At 41.0% G+C, this 23,465-nt stretch overlaps 1 protein-coding gene across 5 annotated transcripts in view; it reads right to left on the bottom strand.

The window, feature by feature from the left end:
* lpar1 (lysophosphatidic acid receptor 1) overlaps positions 1–23,465 on the bottom strand; it is a 55,612-nt gene that overhangs the window by 13,550 nt on the left and 18,597 nt on the right. For all 5 annotated transcript variants that reach the window (XM_060908162.1, XM_060908160.1, XM_060908163.1 and 2 more), the window contains one exon: positions 14,919–15,670. In XM_060908162.1, coding sequence (XP_060764145.1) covers positions 14,919–15,654 — 736 coding nt within the window. In that variant the 5' untranslated portion in view covers positions 15,655–15,670. The remainder of the gene's footprint in view (positions 1–14,918; positions 15,671–23,465) is intronic.

Raw genomic sequence — 23,465 nt, 5'->3', positions numbered from 1 at the left:
TACAGACGAATGCGTCGGACAGAGGGCTGGGGGCCGTGTTGTCCCAGGAGGTGGAGGGGGAGGACCGTCCAGTGCTGTACATCAGCAGAAAGCTGTCAGTACGCGAGGGGCGCTACAGCACGATTGAAAAGGAGTGCCTCGCGATCAAGTGGGCAGTCCTCGCCCTCCGCTACTACCTGCTGGGACGCCCTTTCACCCTCTGTTCGGACCACGAGCCCCTCCAGTGGCTCCACCGCATGAAGGATACCAACGCGCGGATCACCCGTTGGTATCTGGCACTCCAACCCTTCAACTTCAAGGTGATCCACAGGCCGGGGGCACAGATGGTTGTGGCGGACTTTCTCTCCCGTCAAGGGGGGGGGGGGAGAGTCGGCTGCAGGCCGGAAGGCTGCCCGGCCTGAGTCGGACGGTGGGGGTATGTGGCAGCGGGGGCGTGGTCAAGCGCCGGTCTGTGACAGGAGGGCAGAGTCAGGGAAGGTAAGTGGCAGGATCACTACACCTGATGTCAATTAACCTGTGTTTGTGTGTCTTCCCAGTGACTGCGCCCTATATAAAGAGAGAGAGAGAGCAGAGGAAGAGAGCTCTCTCCTGAACCAGATACTTGGGTGTGTGTGTGTATATGTATGGATGGAAGAGAGTGTTTTTGCATCTGAAAAGAGCAAAATAAAAAGAGTTATGGAACTTTATTCTGGCCTGCCGTCTTTCTGTGCTCCTTCCCCTCCTACGAACTTCCACAGGGTAATAACTTGCTGATGTTCTGAACCAGAGGTGTGACATGTAATGCAAGCAAGCATTGGCATTTAAGGTGGCATATAACATACTGTGTAAATAAATATATGAAATATGAATACTGCAAGCATACCATCATTCAAAACAATAACAATAGATCAAAAACCTCACACTCCTGTTCCACAATCCTGGCTTGTGCCTTCTACACAGACATCAGTCCCAGCTTTATTACTACCAATCGTTCCAGCTCAGAGGTGGAACAAAATGACTCCTCATTCCATATTTGAACCTTTTACCCAGAACAGTGAGGTGGAAAAAAGCACAACATCCCCACCTTGAACAGATTTTATGAAAGGGGCTTTAGGTTCTTTCTAAAGGCATTGCTCAGGGTTGAACTCATACAACAGTCAAGCCCAGGCGGCGCAGTGGTTAGCACTGTTGCCTCACAGCAAGAAGGTTCTGGGTTCGAACCTCACGGCTGACTTTGTATGGAGTTTGCATGTTCTCCTTGTGTCTGTGTGGGTTTCCTCCAGGTGTTCTGGTTTCCCCCACAGTCCAAAGACATGCACTTAGCGCAATTGACCAAGCTTAGAGAGGGATGGGCTCCACCAAGTTTAAATGCCGTAGACACATTAATGATGGACTGTCATCAGTGGTGCCCTTATAGCCCTTGCTGGCTACAAGAAGAAGTCGTCAAGACCAGACTTCAATCACTCTGGATGACAGCAGCCAGTTATGGTGTGAAAGCAACAGCTTATGAGAATAGTTTTGGAATATTATCTCATTATCTCTAGCCACTTTATCCTGTTCTACAGGGTTGCAGGCAAGCTGGAGCCTATCCCAGCTGACTACAGATGAAAGGTGGGGTACACCCTGGACAAGTCACCAGGTCATCACAGGGCTGACACATAGACACAGACCACCATTCACACCTACGGTCAATTTAGAGTCACCAGTTAACCTAACCTGCATGTCTTTGGACTGTGGGGGAAACCAGAGCACCCGGAAGAAACCCACGCGGACAACATGCAAACTCCGTACAGAAAGGCCCTCGCTGGCCATGGGGCTCGAACCCAAGATCTTCTTGCTGTGAGGCGACAGCGCTAACCACTACACCACTGTGCCACCCTGGAATATTATCTTATCATAAATATTATCTTACTCTTATGGTAATTGTTTCTTCATCTGTAAATTATACATGAAAAACATCCACAGGAATTGCTCATCTTGCATCATATGCATTGGTTTTCTAACATAAATCACCAGAGATCACCAGATCAAGGCTATAACAGGAAAACCAGCATGAGCTTGCAGATGGAAAATAAATAAATGAAAGTACAGCTCAAATGAAAAGATAAAAAGGTTATGGTTATGTTTAGAGGCAGTGACACCATTCATATGACTTAATTTGAATGAAATCTAAGCAATTACAATCACATCACCCATAATGGCTTGAATTTTTACAAATTTCTAATAATATAAGGTTGTGAAAAACACAAGCATGACATGGCATCTATCATCATCTGGCCAATTAACATCTTCAGGTATCCTAAAATAGAGGGGCACTTCACCCATGGTACATTTTTTTAATGCTTCCGATGGCCCAAGACCCTTGTTATTTTACTTGTTTAATAGAGAAAGGAGCATGCTTTCTGTAGCTCATTTGCATACTTGATGCGTGGATAAATCAGTAGCCTGGCTGCCTGGGACAAGCAGATTTTGTGCCTGGGCTTTTAGATGGTGCTGGTGGTGGTGCAAAGCCAGTTCTGCCTTGGTGCATTTTCAGGCTTTCATTTTGACAGTTTTGAGAACCAAACATTAGACAACTGTTACATAATGGCACGGTGGTGTAAGTGGTTAGCATGGTTGCCTCATAGCAAGAAGGTTCTGTGTTTGAACCCAGCAGCCACCGAGGGCCTTTCTGTGTGGAATTTGCATGTTCTCCCCGTGTCTGCGTGGGTTTCCTCCGGGTGCTCCAGTTTCCCCCACAATCCAAAGATATATGGCCAGGACTCTCCTGCTACAACAGTCACCTTGCAGTTAAACACGCTGAAAAGGAAGAAAGACGCTAGCCAGACTTGAGTAATATCTTTTACATGTGATGTGGATGGATGGATTTTTAACTATTATTTGAATCAGGATTAGTGTATTAGTATTTTTGATTACCAGGAGTATCACGAGATTATTACAGGAATAGGTTTATATTAATGCGATTTTTCTCTTGTAAATAGTTTTGTTTTTATTGTATTGCAAATTGGCATTGAAACTCTCTATTGGGAAATACTAATACAGGGTCAGTCAAAATTATGTTAACACTTAAATGGTAGAAGCCATTTATTCACAAAACATACATCATATGTGCAAGATGATTTACAGGACGGTCTCAACCTGTTTGCCATCGTGTTCAACACACAAAAACCAGCGAGCAACAATCCCATTTAAATTGTGACCCATGGTGTACGTCTACAGTATCTGCAGGAGAAAAATAATCCATTAGTGTTAACATAATTTTGACTAACCCTGTCAAGCTATTGTATTGTATTGAACTGATGACAAAACACCACAACTCACAGCTGTGCTACCTCAGACACTTTATAACAAAAAGACAATGACTTTGACCACATTTATTTACAACCCCGATTCCAAAAACGTTGGGACAAAGTCTCATCTCATCTCATTATCTCTAGCCGCTTTATCCTGTTCTACAGGGTCGCAGGCAAGCTGGAGCCTATCCCAGCTGACTACGGGCGAAAGGCGGGGTACACCCTGGACAAGTCGCCAGGTCATCACAGGGCTGACACATAGACACAGACAACCATTCACACTCACATTCACACCTACGGTCAATTTAGAGTCACCAGTTAACCTAACCTGCATGTCTTTGGACTGTGGGGGAAACTGGAGCACCCGGAGGAAACCCACGCGGACACGGGGAGAACATGCAAACTCCGTACAGAAAGACCCTCGCTGGCCATGGGGCTCGAACCCGGACCTTCTTGCTGTGAGGCGACAGCGCTAACCACTACACCACCGTGCCGCCTGGGACAAAGTACAAATTGTAAATAAAAATGGAATGCAATGATATGGAAGTTTCAAAATTCCATATTTTATTCAGAATAGAACATAGATGACATATCAAATGTTTAAACTGAGAAAATGTATCATTTAAAGAGAAAAATTAGGTGATTTTAAATTTCATGACAACAACACATCTCAAAAAAGTTGGGACAAGGCCATGTTTACCACTGTGAGACATCCCCTTTTCTCTTTACAACAGTCTGTAAACGTCTGGGGACTGAGGAGACAAGTTGCTCAAGTTTAGGGATAGGAATGTTAACCCATTCTTGTCTAATGTAGGATTCTAGTTGCTCAACTGTCTTAGGTCTTTTTTGTCGTATCTTCCGTTTTATGATGCGCCAAATGTTTTCTATGGGTGAAAGATCTGGACTGCAGGCTGGCCAGTTCAGTACCTGGACCCTTCTTCTACGCAGCCATGATGCTGTAATTGATGCAGTATGTGGTTTGGCATTGTCATGTTGGAAAATGCAAGGTCTTCCCTGAAAGAGACGTCATCTGGATGAGAGCATATGTTGCTCTAGAACCTGGATATACCTTTCAGCATTGATGGTGTCTTTCCAGATGTGTAAGCTGCCCATGCCACACGCACTAATGCAACCCCATACCATCAGAGATGCAGGCTTCTGAACTGAGCGCTGATAACAACTTGGGTCGTCCTTCTCCTCTTTAGTCCAAATGACACTGCGTCCCTGATTTCCATAAAGAACTTCAAATTTTGATTCGTCTGACCACAGAACAGTTTTCCACTTTGCCACAGTCCATTTTAAATGAGCCTTGGCCCAAAGAAGACGTTTGCGCTTCTGGATCATGTTTAGATACGGCTTCTTCTTTGAACTATAATGTTTTAGCTGGCAACGGCGGATGGCATGGTGAATTGTGTTCACAGATAATCTTCTCTGGAAATATTCCTGAGCCCATTTTGTGATTTCCAAACGGAAGCATGCCTGTATGTGATGCAGTGCCGTCTAAGGGCCCGAAGATCACGGGCACCCAGTATGGTTTTCCGGCCTTGACCCTTAAGCACAGAGATTCTTCCAGATACTCTGAATCTTTTGATGATATTATGCACTGTAGATGATGATATGTTCAAACTCTTTGCAATTTTACACTGTCGAACTCCTTTCTGATATTGCTCCACTATTTGTCGGCGCAGAATTAGGGGGATTGGTGATCCTCTTCCCATCTTTACTTCTGAGAGCCGCTGCCACTCCAAGATGCTCTTTTTATACCCAGTCATGTTAATGACCTATTGCCAATTGACCTAATGAGTTGCAATTTGGTCCTCCAGCTGCTCCTTTTTTGTACCTTTAACTTTTCCAGCCTCTTATTGCCCCTGTCCCAACTTTTTTGAGATGTGTTGCTGTCATGAAATTTCAAATGAGCCAATATTTGGCATGAAATTTCAAAATGTCTCACTTTTGACATTTGATATATTGTCTATGTTCTATTGGGAATACAATATCAATTTTTGAGATTTGTAAATTATTGCATTCCATTTTTATTTACAATTTGTACTTTGTCCCAACTTTTTTGGAATCGGGGTTGTATATACTTATTTGTGCCTATATGAACGTACGTAACTTGCCATACTTTATTATGTTATGGTTGCTACCATTTTATAGCCGAGTCAGTTAGGTTTCCAGGCAACTAAAACATAGGGCTGGGCAGCACAGCCTTCACTTGTCTGGTGGGTTCACTAATGGATTTATGGTTTGTCCACCCTGGGACTTGGAAAGGCACTCCACACTTCAGAGGGGCGGAGTGCATCAATTATGTGATGCGATGTGGTCACCATGACATCTTCAATCATACCAATGTGAACTTCAATATTACATCTACAGATTGTTATCTGCAATAATCATTTATGCACCTATTACGGCTAACATAATTAATTTCTTCTCAAAGTTTAAATATCTACTCAAAGTTTATGCAGCTCATAGTATTTGCATACTTTACAAGGAATCCACATTGAAATACATCTCATACACTACCGTTCAAAAGTTTGGGGTCACCCAGACAATTTTGTGTTTTCCATGAAAAGTCACACTTTGATTTACCACCATAAGTTGTAAAATGAATAGAAAATATAGTCAAGACATTTTTCTGGCCATTTTGAGCATTTAATCGACCCCACAAATGTGATGCTCCAGAAACTCAAACTGCTCAAAGGAAGGTCAGTTTTATAGCTTCTCTAAAGAGCTCAACTGTTTTCAGCTGTGCTAACATGATTGTACAAGGGTTTTCTAATCATCCATTAGCCTTCTGAGGCAATGAGCAAACACATTGTACCATTAGAACACTGGAGTGATAGTTGCTGGAAATGGGCCTCTATACACCTATGGAGATATTGCACCAAAAACCAGACATTTAGTAGAATTTAGCTAGAATAGTCATTTACCACATTAGCAATGTATAGAGTGTATTTCTGATTAGTTTAAAGTGATCTTCATTGAAAATAACAGTGCTTTTTTTTCAAAAATAAGGAAATTTCAAAGTGACCCCAAACTTTTGAACGGTAGTGTATGCCATGTTCTATATTTAGTCACTTAATGGAAACAAATGACCCATGTTCCCCCTTATGTACACTCTGGTTGGTTGGGGCTTGGTTTGGTTTGGGGATAGCTCTCGCTCCAGATTCACTGAGATCCTAATCAGGATAAAATGGTTTCTCAAGGAACCAGTCTCCTCAGAGAGTAGCAAGAAGGGTTAGAATGAAGACATGACATTTAAAGAATAAGTTGTTTACAAGAATTGAATATAAATCAATTATTCAGGTATTGTATGTAAAATTAATAGCCAGTAGGCATTTATCACTCACTGTTCTTTCTGTGGGACGGTACGGTGGTGTAGTGGTTAGCACTGTCGCCTCACAGCAAGAAAGTCCTGGGTTTGAGCCCAGCGGCTGATGAGGGCCTTTCTGTGTGGAGTTTGTACGTTCTCCCCGTGTCTGCATGGGTTTCCTCCACAGTCCAAAGACATGCAGGTTAGGCTAATTGGTGGCTCTAAATTGACTGTAGGTGTGAATGATTGTCTCTATGTGTCAGCCCTGCGATGACCTGGTGACTTGTCCAGGGTGTACCCCGCCTCACGCCCATTGTCAGCTGGGATAGGCTCCAGCTTGCCTGCAACCCTGTACAGGATAAGCGGTTATAGATGATGGATGGATGTTTTTTTTCTGTGTATGCTTCTTTAATGGTGTTCTAATGGCAATAAAGTGTCCATTAACAAAATGAGGCTGAGAGTTCTTTACTTGGAGGTTAAGAAAGCTGAGGCTAAAAAACGTGAAGTGTCACCCTTTCCCAAAATCCTATTTTTTTTTTTTTTACATTCAGGCCACTGCGTTTTGAAAGCACATGACCACTACTTGGTTAGCTCTTTATGCAGCAAAACCTTCACAAATTCATTGCTAGTGGTCCCTTTGGAACCCATCTCCAACTTTTTCTTCATCTACATGTCATGCATAGAAGCTTTGAACAAAATATGCTTTCTCTTTTCATTCCTTCACAGCTGTTTGTGAGAAGGCCGAGGCCAGTTCAGGTCCATTACAGGGGAATAACCATACAAAACCGGAATGGATCAGTGGAAAGAATTTAAAACACAGGGTGTTTCAAAAATTTTGATATCATTCCACAGTCTAATAACTTTGCCAATTCTCGTTCAATTGACCTCAAATTTTAACAGCATGTGCGGAAACAGGTCAAATTTTTATGTTTAATGTTTTTTGCTTTTATCTTTTTAGGTATAGAAATGGCATTCACTGGAAAAGAAAAGGCATTTTGTGTGTTAGAGTACGCTCGAACACAGTCGAATGAGACTGTGCAGCGTGCATTTATGAGAGAATTCTCTAAAAATGCACCGATTGCAATGCAGATTTGGACATGGCACAAAAAGGTCAAAGAGGAAGGCTGTCTATGTGCCGTGTCTCAGGCAGTGAGCATATTGAAAATTTGTGAAGTCGTTCATGGAATCCACTTACCTTTGAATTTCTCATACAGATTTTGAGGAATAAATCTTATATTGCTCAACATTAAACCTGTTCAGTTTCATTTGCCTAGACTATGTAGTTTCTGGGATATTTACATCTCAGATAATATAAAATTTTTTGAAACACCCTGTATAACTACACTGACAATTTCACATTACAATTTAAGATCTGTGGCCTAGGATGTCGCTGAACTGTTGTTTTTAGCATACCGTTAGCATTGAAAATGGCGACTCACTACTTGGAAGCAGAAGAATCCAGGAAATGTGAGCTGGACCCTTTAAAAAAACCTACATATAAATCTATTTTTGATAAATAAACACAGGTTCCTAATAAATAAATACAAGTATGTTTGGGAAGAAAGGGCAGGTAGCGTTGCTGCATCATTGTTCCAATTCAATTCTTAGCTCGGGTTACTGTCTTTGTGGGGTGTCACATGTTCGCTTCACGTTTGCATGGATTCTCCGGTTCAAATACCAATAGGTGGCCTGGTTACGTGGATCCACTGTGACCCTAATGAGGATAAAACAGTTGCTGAAGCTGAACGAATCACTGTTTATGAAGAAAAAAAAAGATGATAATGCCTTCTCTCAATTATCTTTGCTTGAGAAAGGTTTCACTTTCGGGCGGCACGGTGGTGTAGTGGTTAGCGCTGTCGCCTCACAGCAAGAAGGTCCGGGTTCGAGCCCTGTGGCCGGCGAGGGCCTTTCTGTGCGGAGTTTGCATGTTGTCCGCGTGGGTTTCCTCCGGGTGCTCCGGTTTCCCCCACAGTCCAAAGACATGCAGGTTAGGTTAACTGGTGACTCTAAATTGACCGTAGGTGTGAATGTGAGTGTGAATGGTTGTCTGTGTCTATGTGTCAGCCCTGTGATGACCTGGCGACTTGTCCAGGGTGTACCCCGCCTTTCGCCCGTAGTCAGCTGGGATAGGCTCCAGCTTGCCTGCGACCCTGTAGAAGGATAAAGTGGCTAGAGATGATGAGATGAGGTTTCACTTTCCAAGTTTTATGTGACACGAATGTATAACATGGCGAATGTTAATATTCATTCTGCCAGAGCGAGTATACAATTACAGGTAAATAAATATTTAGTGCTATGATTAAATGTTACTGTTAAAGGAACTTGACAGTCCTAATAGCAGTCTAAGTAATAGTATGCTTCAGTCTTGAGAATATTGAGGGCTTCTAAAGATCACCTCATGCTTTAGAAATGCGAAATTTTTTTGAAACAGCTGAAATGTGGTAATGAGCTGCTTCGAAGGAACTGAATTTCTTCATTCAGTTCCTTCGAAGCAGCTTATTACCACATTGGCTGACCGTACTCTGCCTTCAGTGCCCACTTTCATTTAACATCTACAGGACATTCTTATGGCTCTGAGCCACACATGCGCGCGCGCGCACGCACACACACACACACACACACACACACACACACTCTCTCTCAGTCTCCCTCTCTATAATGGTATTACAGATCTCTTATCTGTGGAGTGCCAGCATTACCTAAGAACCGTATCTGTTCCTGTCCTGCTCCACCGCTCGACACTTTCCCCAGAGCCTCACGTTGAGCCCCATACGTTTTGAACAACAACAGCACTGTTTCCTGCTGGCTCTCGGTCTCTGTGCCCTGACTGAGGTTCTTTCTCTGGGTTTGGCTGGGGAAAGCAGCGAGGCATGACGGTGACACAGTGCAAGGCAAACACTGGAACTGGCAACAAGACCAAGGGACCACAGACCCTTAGCTGTATACCACTCAATGACTGCATTGTTCCATCACTCAAGTGCTGGCACAACTGTGTAATAAGATAATATACTGTTTTGAAGAAAGACCTATACGGCTAGGTAAAAATAACAATTATTTTTTTTAATGAAAGCAAACAGATTTTTAAAGTTTGAAAAGCATTAAATAGTAAAATCCAATTGAAGCAAAATTTTTATTCAGACTTTGCTGAAACAAGCCCTGATTCATGGTCAGTTTTTAATTTAACATTAATTCTTAAATGTCATGATTTAATTAATTATATACAACCCCGATTCCAAAAAAGTTGGGACAAAGTACAAATTGTAAATAAAAACGGAATGCAATGATGTGGAAGTTTCAAAATTCCATATTTTATTCAGAATAGAACATAGATGGCATATCAAATGTTTAAACTGAGAAAATGTATCATTTAAAGAGAAAAATTAGGTGATTTTAAATTTCATGACAACAACACATCTCAAAAAAGTTGGGACAAGGCCATGTTTCCCACTGTGAGACATCCCCTTTTCTCTTTACAACAGTCTGTAAACGTCTGGGGACTGAGGAGACAAGTTGCTCAAGTTTAGGGATAGGAATGTTAACCCATTCTTGTCTAATGTAGGATTCTAGTTGCTCGACTGTCTTAGGTCTTTTTTGTCGTATCTTCCGTTTTATGATGCGCCAAATGTTTTCTATGGGTGAAAGATCTGGACTGCAGACTGGCCAGTTCAGTACCCGGACCCTTCTTCTACGCAGCCATGATGCTGTAATTGATGCAGTATGTGGTTTGGCATTGTCATGTTGGAAAATGCAAGGTCTTCCCTGAAAGAGACGTCATCTGGATGGGAGCATATGTTGCTCTAGAACCTGGATATACCTTTCAGCATTGATGGTGTCTTTCCAGATGTGTAAGCTGCCCATGCCACACGCACTAATGCAACCCCATACCATCAGAGATGCAGGCTTCTGAACTGAGCACTGATAACAACTTGGGTCGTCCTTCTCCTCTTTAGTCCAAATGACACGGCGTCCCTGATTTCCATAAAGAACTTCAAATTTTGATTCGTCTGTCCACAGAACAGTTTTCCACTTTGCCACAGTCCATTTTAAATGAGCCTTGGCCCAGAGAAGACGTCTGCTCTTCTGGATCATGTTTAGATACAGCTTCTTCTTTGAACTATAGAGTTTTAGCTGGCAACGGCAGATGGCACGGTGAATTGTGTTCACAGATAATGTTCTCTGGAAATATTCCTGAGTCCATTTTGTGATTTCCAATACAGAAGCATGCCTGTATGTGATGCAGTGCCGTCTAAGGGCCCGAAGATCATGGGCACCCAGTATGGTTTTCCAGCCTTGACCCTTACGCACAGAGATTCTTCCAGATTCTCTGAATCTTTTGATGATATTATGCACTGTAGATGATGATATGTTCAAACTCTTTGCAATTTTACACTGTCAAACTCATCTCATCTCATTATCTCTAGCCGCTTTATCCTTCTACAGGGTCGCAGGCAAGCTGGAGCCTATCCCAGCTGACTATGGGCGAAAGGCGGGGTACACCCTGGACAAGTCGCCAGGTCATCACAGGGCTGACACATAGACACAGACAACCATTCACACTCACATTCACACCTACGGTCAACTTATAGTCACCAGTTAACCTAACCTGCATGTCTTTGGACTGTGGGGGAAACCGGAGCACCCGGAGGAAACCCACGCGGACACGGGGAGAACATGCAAACTCCACACAGAAAGGCCCTCGCCGGCCCCGGGGCTCGAACCCAGGACCTTCTTGCTGTGAGGCGACAGCGCTAACCACTACACCACCGTGACGCCCACTGTTGAACTCCTTTCTGATATTGCTCCACTATTTGTCGGTGCAGAATTAGGGGGATTGGTGATCCTCTTCCCATCTTTACTTCTGAGAGCCGCTGCCACTCCAAGATGCTCTTTTTATACCCAGTCATGTTAATGACCTATTGCCAATTGACCTAATGAGTTTCAATTTGGTCCTCCAGCTGTTCCTTTTTTGTACCTTTAACTTTTCCAGCCTCTTATTGCCCCTGTCCCAACTTTTTTGAGATGTGTTGCTGTCATGAAATTTCAAATGAGCCAATATTTGGCATGAAATTTCAAAATGTCTCACTTTCGACATTTGATATGTTGTTTATGTTCTATTGTGAATACAATATCAGTTTTTGAGATTTGTAAATTATTGCATTCTGTTTTTATTTACAATTTGTACTTTGTCCCAACTTTTTTGGAATCGGGGTTGTACTATCCTGACTTAACCAAGACTTTTAGAACACCGACCTGGATTACATCAGGGTTTAGTAATGCTGAATTTAAGAAAACAACCAACCAAACAAACAAACAAAAACAAAAAACCCACACATTGTAAAAAAAAAAAAATCATATAAAAATTCTCAGACATTTGTATTTCATACAATATTTAGGATTCTGTACAAATTGCCAGCAATACAGCAATACATGCATTACAGATAAGCTGTTCAATGATATTTTATGTACTGCCAATGTCTGCCCAAAATCAATGCATTTTATGTATATATTTTTATTTTTATATAATTAATATTTTACACTAAGAGAATGGAGAAAAAGGTTTAAAATGTTTTTATTAAAAAGGTTTGTGATTTTTTTATGTAAAAAAATCTTAATTTAAAAAATAGATGTGCCTTCACATCTTTTTTATTTGTTAAAAATACCTAACACTGAAAAATATTTAAAAATCTGTTAAAATAAATACATTAAAAAACTGTCAGTGCCATCTTTATTAATGTCTACAACATAAATGTAATTTTTTTTATCTTAAAAAAAGGAACATTGAGATTGTATTTATTTTACATATTTAAGATTAAGTAAAATGTTTTGACATTAAATCTGCTACTTGAGGGTGGCACGGTGGTGTAGTGGCTAGCACTGTTCCCTCACAGCAAGAAGGTCCGGGTTCGAGCCCAGTGGCTGATGGAGGCCTTTCTGTGTGGAGTTTGCATGTTCTCCCCGTGTCTGTGTGGGTTTCCTCCGGGTGCTCCGGTTTCCCCCACAGTCCAAAGACATGCAGGTTAGGCTAACTGGTGACTCTAAATTGACCATAGATGTGAGTGTGAATGGTTGTTTGCCTATGTGTCAGCCCTGTGATGACCTGGCGACTTGTCCAGGGTGTACCCCGCCTCTCGCCCGTAGTCAGCTGGGATAGGCTCCAGCTTGTCTGCGACCCTGTACATGATAAGCGGCTCTGGATGATGGATGGATCTGATACTTAAAAATAAATCAATTAAAAGACTAGAGGTAATAACATGATAGCCTCGGAAAAGTGGATCCTGATTTAATTAAATCACAAGACTATCGTCATACTTTGAGTTATGTTAATGAACACATTATGTCTTGAAAAATATTTAATTTATAAAAAAATTTTCAGTGTGATGCATCAAAACTGTATGTCTGAACATCTTGATGCCATTCACAGGATAAGCAAAAAAACTGGAATGAGCATACTGAGCTGCATTGCTGAGTGAACATAACCAAGGTCACTGTCCGGCTGCCCTCCTTCAGCAGGAAGCAAGCACATGGAAATCTTTGCACAGTGTACTGTGACAACTGCTGTCAAGGATGATAAAGACACCCCAAGGACAAATCTCTATGACAGTGTGACGAAATTACAATGCAGAGACAAAGAGATGGCTCCATAAAACTGATATTATTGGCACAATGATAGGGCTTTTGAGGAAGATGCTTTGTAAACAATGAAATTGGGCACATTTTTTTCTCACCAGTGGGATTTTATTTTCTACTGAGGAGGCGGTACCCTACCGAATATTACCAGAAACTTTTTAGTAGATTGAAAACATGTATGATAAACAATGAATGTTTTTTTTTGTTTTGTTTTTTTAAATTGCAACAGCGCCCCAGAGATTTCAGCGATTCAGGATGGAATCATGCAACTAGGACATAAAAATGGTCTTTAAATATAAATACCAATATAAGTGGAGAATTTTGGTACATAAAACATGAAACGTTTTGGGCAATTTGGCCTTATCACACCTGAATATGTTCACGTGTTGCTCTATTAGCAAATTCAATTTTTTTTTCCAGAAATCTAAAAACTAAGAAAAGCAATTGCAACTTCCAATATTTTTTATTAGACTTAAAGTGAATCTCTAGCAATTAGTGCCATAACCCTTGTGATCTTCTCAGTGAGTTGTTACCCAAGCCATTTTAATTGCTTAAATGTGGCTAAAATACAAAAATCTGAAGACCCCTTCCAAAAACAAGGAAAATAAACAAGGAAAAAAGGGAAGCTTATTTTTTTAGAGCAACATTAAATAAATGCAGGATGTATAGATTAATCAAGCGATCATGAAAAATAGTTGGAAAGCCATTTAAATGTCTTTGTTTCAGTTATATAGTTAGAAAGCAAATAAAACATGCAGCTAATATAAACTAATTTATTATATCCACATTCACTGGATATGAGCAATCGAGCTCTGATTGGCTACTCTACTACTACGATATCAGCTCATGTATCGTGAGTAGAGAAAAACAAAATGGAGGAGCGTGTTGCTGAACCAACCGAGGACAAAATAAAAACTCTACTTGAAAACAAACCCCCCCAAAATGCAAAAAAACCCCAACAACAACAAAATATGTAATGAAAGCATCTGATGCTGAGAACTTATCATTTTTAATTTTTCAAGAATATGAGCAATCGCGCATTATAGCATTTTCACAAATTCCTACTGTCATTTCACCGGTTTATTTACATTCTTCATCTTTAAGTATTAAAATTTGTTGAATTTTTTTAGACTGGTTCAAAAGCTCAGAGAATTTTGAAAATTACATCACTGAAATGTCCAAGGAAGAATTAAATAAATGTCTAAAGCTATTCTATATCTTGACAGGAAAGTAAGATGGCACTTTCTACACAAACAAACAAACAAACAAACAAACAAACAAACAAACAAACAAACCCACTAAAGTAAATTCGTGCAGCCATCGATCATTTTTTAAAGAAATCTGTCTAAGCAGAAATGATTTTGTCGGACGTTTTGTATAAAGTTTTTATTTATCGAGGCACTACGTGCCTCATTGGCTATCAGCTCATGTACAACCAGATTTTGTGGAATAATTGTTAAATATAAACTTCACATGCAAGGATGCCCTCCCATGAAATTGGGACAAAATCCAAATTGTACCTGATTCCAGAGGACTTTGTATGAATGGTGGCAGAAATACAGTGAATGCTAAATTTTGCCCTTTATCCAAACCTTAACAGTTTGGCACTAATTTATGTAAATATAAACATTTCATAATTTAATTTGTGACAAACCTTCACTACTGAAAATGTGCAGAACTGCTCAGTGAAAAGAAACACTTACCAAGGACAATCACCACTGTCTTCAGCAAACTCATCATGGTGTCCCTGTTGCGCCGCTGACCTGAGCTGTGGCGTGACATTCTCATGGTGCGCTGGCGGACATACATGAATATGTGGGCATAAAGCACCACCATGACCACAAAGGTCACAAGGTTGAAGATGGCCCAGAAGACGAGGTATGAATTGCTGTAGAGTGGTGCCATGTTGGAGCAGGTTTTGATGGCGCAGATACAGTTCCAGCCCACACTGGGGATGGCACCCATGACAATCGACATAGTCCAGATGATCACAATGACCACAACCACGCGCCTGTTACTCATACGGGTGTGGAGCTGCATGCGAAAGACGGTGATGTGGCGCTCGATGGCAATGGCTAGCAAGTTGGCCACAGAGGCTGTCAGGCTAGTGTCGATGAGGCCCTGGCGTAGTAACCACGTACTGACAGTTAGCCGGCGTGTATTGGGCCCCGTGTTAAACATCAAATAGAAATAAGCCAGTCCAGCAAAAAAGTCTGCTGCTGCTAGGTTAGCCATGAGATAATAGATGGGAAAATGAAATCTGCGGTTGATATAGATGGCCACCATCACCAGCAAGTTAGCAAGCATGATAAAGATACATACTGTAAGACCAAGTCCCATCACCAATTTGCTGACAGCATTCCACTCTGTGGGCAGGTTCTTCCCACTTTTGTTGTAAAAGAAGGCAATGGTTTCATTGTAGTAACACTGCTCATTCATCTTGAAGGTTGTACTTCTGGAAAAAAAAATCAGACTTAAAATCAGACTATTTACAACCAGTTCACATTTTGTATTGACATTAAAGAGCCTGTGAAATTGCTTAAAAACCAAGGATCGCTTCCAGATTTTAGAGAGAGAATGAGTATAAAAACAAACACACACACACACACATTTTATATATATAAAATTCTATCCACATTCACTGGATATGAGCAATCGCGCGCTCTGATTGGCTACTCTACTACTAGCCTATCAGCTCATATACTGTGGGTAGAGAAAAACAAAATGGCGGAGCGTGTTGCTGAACCAGCCATGGACGAAATAAAAACTCGACTCAAAAAGAAAATCCCAAAAAATAAAAAAAAAAAAGCAACAAAATATGGAATAAAAGTGTTTAATCATAAGAACGTATCTTATTTTAGTTTTCAAGAATTATTATTATAGCATTTTTCACAAATTGCTACTTTCATTTTGCCGGTTTGTTTACATTCTAAGTGGAAATGATTTTGTCGGACGTTTTGTACAAAAGTTTTTTTTTTATCGAATTTGCAAAAAATAAAAATGCTGTTTCTCAAAATCCAGTGAATGTGGATAGAATAAAACAGTTATTCCACTCAATCTCGTCGTACATGGCTTATAGCCAACTCGGCGCTATGCACCTTGTCGGCTTTCAGCTCATGTACAACTTGATTTCGTGGAATAACACACACACACACATATTATATATATATATATATATATATATATATATATATATATATATATATATATATATATATATATACACACACACAGTATATTATATATATATATATATATATATATATATATATATATATATATATACACACACAGTATATTATATATATATAATATACTGTGTGTGTGTATATATATATATCATCACTTCATAACACAGGGAATGGTTTGGAATGAGGATTAATATCTATGGCACTACGCTACAAGACCAACCCGCCTTTAATGCTGTCTAGCGGCTAATATAAAGCCCTATCTACAGTTTGTTTATGGGGCTGGACATATGTGTTCCAAAGAACGTTTCACAGCACAAGTACAGGATGAGTTCTCAGACAAACTTCACAGTATTCCTGGAAATTCTAAATAGCAAAAAGGAAATAGGAATATCTAAAACACAGAACACACTTTTATCTTTCAAAGAAAAATAAAACAACAACACTGTGTCCACATTTGTGTTAATTGTGTCCTCAGTGCCAAGACAACTCTGAAAACACTAATTCTGATTTCATGGGAATTTGAACATCATATGAGAGGTCTGTTATAAACTGGTGCTTTTGGGTTATTCATGAGGAATGTGCTTCAATAGAAGCTTTTTATATTATTTAAGTTTACACTGTAAAATCCAAAATCCATTCGGAAAGACACTGGACTACAGTTGGCTATATTAGCAAAGCTTGTATTATTCAGCATCCACAGTGAGCGCAAGCAAACACTGCTGAACCCGGAGTTGGGAAATGAACATTGATGGATATTAAACCGGCACAAGCTTTTTGGCATCTGGTCAAATTTTCCTAGTGGTCCAAACAAACATCAATACACAAGTAAACAGACGCGCAGCTTGTGAACAGGCAAGGCAGGCAACTGCTTGGGGCCCCCTGGCCCAGGGGCCCCCCGAGAGTCGGGGCCTGAGGGCTTATTTATTTTGTTTTTTATTGTTTTTATTGTTCTTTACCATTGTATTTTCACATTTGGAATTAAAAAACCGTTGGTTTCATACATTTTTCGTTGGTGTCAGATTATTTATAACATATTGGTGATGAACACTGGTCAGAAGGGCCCCCTGGAAATTTTTGCTTGGGGCCACAACAGACTCTAGAATCGCCTCTGCAAGTAAACAAAAAGGCAGTGGCTTGCAGGAAAGTTATTGTGCTTTGTTATACTTTTTCAACCAAGTATTTGTCACATCACTGCTGAGATTCATTTAATGGGCTGATTCTCTTTTCCAAAACACACCACACAGGAAATGTGTTTATGTAATTTAAGCACTGCGTGATTCCAGTTGGATTTTTTCTTTCAAGATCTTTCAAGATAACATTTGTCTGCAAAGTGCCCGAAGTAGCATTATATTACTAAAAGTGTGTGGACACCTTCCTGACCATAACACTAATACAGTATGGGCTTGTTGAACATCCCATTCCAGATTTAATTCCCATTTTCTGTTCTAATGACCACTTTTCTGGGAAGACTTTCCACTAGATTTTGGAGCATGGCTGTAGGGATTTGCCCATTCAGCCACAAGAGTATTAGTGAGGTTGGGCACTGAAGTCAGGTGAGGAGGCCTGGCATGCAGACAGCACTCCAGTTCATCCCAAAAGTGTCCAGTGTGGTTGAAGTCAGGGCTCTTGTGTTCTTCCATTACAAACTTGGCAAACCATGTCTTCATAGAACTTACTTACACAAGGGCATTGTCATGATGGAACAGGTTTAGGCTATTTAGTTCTTCTCATCTCATCTCATTATCTTTAGCTGCTTTATCCTGTTCTACAGGGTCGCAGGCAAGCTGGAGCCTATCCCAGCTGACTACGGGCGAAAGGCGGGGTACACCCTGGACAAGTCGCCAGGTCATCACAGGGCTGACACATAGACACAGACAACCATTCATACTCACATTCACACCTACGGTCAATTTAGAGTCATCAGTTAACCTAACCTGCATGTCTTTGGACTGTGGGGGAAACCGGAGCACCCGGAGGAAACCCATGCAGACACGGGGAGAACATGCAAACTCTGCACAGAAAGGCCCTCGCCGGCCACGGGGCTCGAACCCAGGACCTTTTTGCTGTGAGGCGACAGCACTAACCACTACACCACCGTGCCGCCCCCATTTAGTTCTTGTCAAGGGAAATTGTAATGTTACCGAATACAAAGACAGACATTCTATACAATTGTGTGATTCCAACTTTTTTGGGGAAGACCAACATAGTCATGTTTTTTCATGACTTGTGCATGACATGGATTACAGTGAGAGAGAGTTGCTCAGCTGTCAGCCTCACTCTCTCGTCCCGACCTAACTTTATCCAGGGGTAAAACAGAATCAAGACGGCTGGAGCAAGATCGGGATGCAGTGGATGGCCAACAGTGTTCTACTTGTTGCACTGTGCCCTGATAGTGCTCCACAAACACTTTGCTGGGTTTGCTGAACCACCAGGTGGTGGTCTCCTCCGCGCGGTTTGTCAAGTCCAGTCTTTGGTCGTAACCCTGACCAGGGGGAGCGAGGGGTTGCTCGTGCTTGCTCAAGGCACCACCCCAGGCTAGTGGAGGGAAGGAGACACCTTACTACTCCACTGCATGGCGGTCAAGGAGGGCATGCCCACTGCCCTAATCTCATAGTCATGTGATGTTCAGGTGTCCACTTACTTTTATCCATGTAATGCATCAACCAAAGCATTATAAATACTGTACACATATATATTTGCATCCTGAAGCAAATAAATAAAGGTGAGTTCTCTGACAGTTTTTCTAATATCCATCAATCCAAACTTCTCAACTTATTGAACTTCAATGAGTGAAGTTACATTGCTGCTTTTTTTTTTAAAACAACCACTACTTAAATATAACTACACACCAGTTTTTAATCACCAACAACTTTGTTGCTCGCATAAAACATTTCATGCTCTGCTGGTTGTCAATCAGCTGGTTAGAACTGAAATGTCAAGTAAAAGTGAATAACCTTGTTTTTTTTTTCCTTTACTGCTTTTGTGTGTCGCCTCGGTAGTGCCAGTGAAACAGACGCTGGTATTATATGCATGTTTTATCATACAGCCCCAGGCTTGTGATTTCATTGAGCTGAAACCACTGAACAGAACATGGTCTGTGCTCTCATGATTGTGAACTTCCTTCTGCCTTCAAAATGAGTGCTCCGAGAAAGAGTATGTGTCTGTCCATCTGCAACCCCCCACCCCTCCATCACACTGCCGAGACCACCCAGCACTGCGGAAAACCACAGCTTTTGCATCATCAGAGCACCCATCCTCTGTGAATAAATAGACACTGGAGGAACTTCCAACCAGGCCTTCACATCAGCGGGCTAACTTTAGAGCCGTGCAGCTTTCATTATTTCTGTGAAGCGTTAGATTAGCTCAGCTAAATATAAAGCAAATTGTCTAATTAAATGTTTACATTCTCATAGGCATTAATAGTATGAATAGTAAATTGGGGCAGCAGGGGGGCTTCCAATAGTTCTGTCGAGGATAATTTGCTTCTCACAACGTCTATTATCATTTCAGAATATGGTTCCAAAGCCATACCTACAGCTAGCTAAAAAAATTATAAGCATATTGGTTGGCTGACCTAATGATATACAGTACAGCCCTGTCTGAGTGACAACCACAGTTTTGTAAATTTTTTACAATTAAATTTTTTGATTTATGAAAAAACACAAAAGAAACATGAGTTGATATCATAGTTGCTTTTAACTATTATATCATCTGATGAAAAAAATATGATGACGATGATGTTTTTCATTTCTTCTGCCTAGATTTTGAAACAGTAATCAAACACCCATTTGGAAATTCTATTCGTGACATGAAAATATAACGACGTCCGGAAACTACATGAACTCATTTCGAATAACAGTATTGACATTTCATTTACATAACAAACTGGATGCTTATTAAAGCTAGATGGCCTTTCGATTTCATAAAATCGGTGAAATTTAGTTCCCTCTGAAATTTGGTCATTGTGATATATATTTATTTCTGTAATATCTCACAAAATATCGGGACATTCTGTGGCTCAGAAGTTATTTAATTTGAGGGGATGCCCTAGCAAATAATGTACATGAAATCGCTCACTTTGCGCAGTCAAGCAGACGGAGGAAGTCCGTGTGCGCATGCTCAGGTTTACCTTTGACTGTGCACTGACAGTTACATCATCTTGTTGCTAAACGAACAGCTGATCACACCGAGGTGCTCGCTGACCGCCGATATTTATTAGTTTGGTTCTGCATTTCCTTTCCTTTGCAACATAACTTATTCTTTTATATTTGTATATGTAAATAATTTATTTTTATTTATCTAGAAGTTTTCTCTATTTCTTTTCTCTGTTTATCTGTAATGATGCTGCTGGAATCTTAATTTCCCTGAGGGAACCCTCCCAAAGGGATCAATAAAGTTTTATCTAATCTAATCTAATCTAATCTAATCTAATCTAATCTAATCTAATCTAATCTAATCACGTCTTTTCTTCTCACTTTCCATTACTGTAGTCGGACTTTCATGTTTCATTCGCACACTCACGTCCTCCATTTTTCTCTCCTGTCTCAAATTTGTATCCCACAATGCCTTGCATGAACGGGGAAAGCCCACCACGTGATGCATGATGTAGTATCTTGAATTGGGTCATGGTGAAGCAGGAAAAAATAGCGGAGAATTTAGGGCCATGTGGCCTTAAATTCATTAATTGTTCTATTTAAAAAAAACAAAACAAAATTGGAAATCTGTGATTCAAATTCAGTAGTTTTCGGTCCACTAAACAAAAATAATTGGGTGTTGGGAAAATTCTTTTTATGACCTAAACTTGAAAAATCTGAAAGGCAGTCTACCTTAAAAACGGACATGGAAAAATGGAATTAAAACACATTACTTGAAATGCATGGCGATGTTTCAAGCGACTGTGAAACACACAAGACTAGAACCTTGGGCTGTGAAAAACAAAACAAAGCAAAACAAAAAAATGCACATATGTAAATTGTGTAACATGTATGGGCTGCAGATGAACATCGCTGCTAATTATTGCAATACATTGCAAAGGAGCCCTTTGTCCAACTCCAAAATGTGTTATTGCATGCTGTGATGATCCTGAACAATCTCAGATGCTATGAGTGTTCCTGTGTATTTGGATGAATCATGGCATTGATGTGATCCAACAAATGGAAATAATTTTGTGAAAATCAGGCAGACCATGTCACATCAACAGTATAATATACTTCAAGGCTTATTGTATTCGCAGTATATCAGTATGACTACAGTATGATATTGTTTCCATACCATGCAGCCATTATCTACTTCCTCTCATCAATGCATGTTGTTAAAAATAATAACCCCTGTACGTGAGCTATTTAAGTAAATCCTCTAGTGGTAAATTTACTCCATGGTCAGAAACTTAAGTGTGCGCTGAAACCGAACACCAACAAGAGGAAGTCAGTTTGTGCTGTCAGATTTGGCAAGCAACATCGAACACAGGCATCTTCTCCAAGAGTACACATTCTCTGTCAGGTTGTGAGAAAGCAAAAGGCACAAAGCTCAAACCGTTTCAGTGCTGCTGGTCTGAGAACACAATGAGGCCATTGTTCAGAAAACAGCCAGTAAAAAGTAACAGAAAAGCATTTCACAATGAATAAATTGTTCACATTTTGTGTACGGCCCTGGTGAGGCAGCACGCGTTAGCAAGATTCATATGAAAATATGTGTTTCATTTATCAGGATAATTAAGTGCGTCATCTAAAAGCAGTTTGAAATCTGGACGAAGTTTGGCATTGCTCTTAGTTTGGGAGACCAGAGCTTTATGAATACAGACCAAGTGATTTTCTACATTTAGTTAGACAAGGACTGTGTTATTCCACATGCTAATTCAAGGAACGACGGTTTACACGATATACCTGTATGTCATAAAGGGCCAAGGATACACCTCAGAATATAATAATAATACCATCAATGACAAAGTTGAGGGAGAACCCAAGAGGACCTGAGTACTGAATCCTTTGGGATAAGCTCTAAGCCCAGAGAAGTTGATGGTGCTTCTGGACACAGTTAACGTAAGGCTTCCTTTTTGCACACTAAAGTTTTAATGAGACCATCAATGATGGCGTAGCCCACTCTGGCCCTGTCTAGTCCAGAAGGAACGATCTAAAGTGGGCCACCTTGTGCAGTTCTACTCTCAACCATCCATCCATCCATCCATCCATCCATCCATCCATCCATCCATCCATCCATCCATTATCCTGTGCCGCTTATCCTGTGCAGGGTCGCAGGCAAGCTGGAGCCTATCTCAGCTGATTATGGGCGAGAGGCAGGGTACACCCTGGACAAGTCACACTCACATTCACACCTACGGTCAATTTAGAACCACCAATTAACCTAACCTGCATATCTTTGGACTGTGGGGGAAACCAGAGCACCCGGAGAAAACCCACACAGACACGGGGAGAACATGCAAACTCCACACAGAAAAGCCCTCGCTGGCCGCTGGGCTCAAACCCAGGACCTTCTTGCTGTGAGGTGACAGTGCTAATCACTACACCACCGTGCTGCTCATTATTCTCAACCAGTCCAGATCAAATATTTGAGAGTAGAACTGCACACGTTGGCCCACTTTAGATTGTTCCTTCTGGACTTGATGGGGCCAGAGTGGGTAGAAGTTATATGTACCCTAGGTCCCCCTACCTTCATGCCAGAAAGAATCAAAGTTGGTGAAGAATTGAGGGAGAAGAAGCGATTTGTGTGGAAACTGCTCGTATCTTCATTATTAATTGCAATTATGCAAATTTGGGTAGAAGCTATAAGCACCCCAGGCAGACCCACCTTCCTGCCAAAAAGAATAAAAATCGGTGAAGAATTGAGAGAGAAGAAGCAATTTTCGGGAAATGTGGACAACGCCAGACAGATGACGGATGGACGACGGACAATACATGATGGCATAAGCTCATCGCCTGTCAGCCGGATGAGCTAATAATAATAATAATAATAGGGCGGCATGGTGGTGTAGTGGTTAGCGCTGTTGCCTCACAGCAAGAAGATCCTGGGTTCGAGCCCTGGGGCCGGCGAGGGCCTTTCTGT

This window comes from Neoarius graeffei, chromosome 25 (genome assembly GCF_027579695.1).
Source record: "Neoarius graeffei isolate fNeoGra1 chromosome 25, fNeoGra1.pri, whole genome shotgun sequence".
Classification (NCBI taxonomy): Eukaryota; Metazoa; Chordata; class Actinopteri; order Siluriformes; family Ariidae; genus Neoarius; species Neoarius graeffei.
Note: the sequence above shows the minus strand (reverse complement) of the source record. Positions and strands in the feature narration are given on the sequence as shown.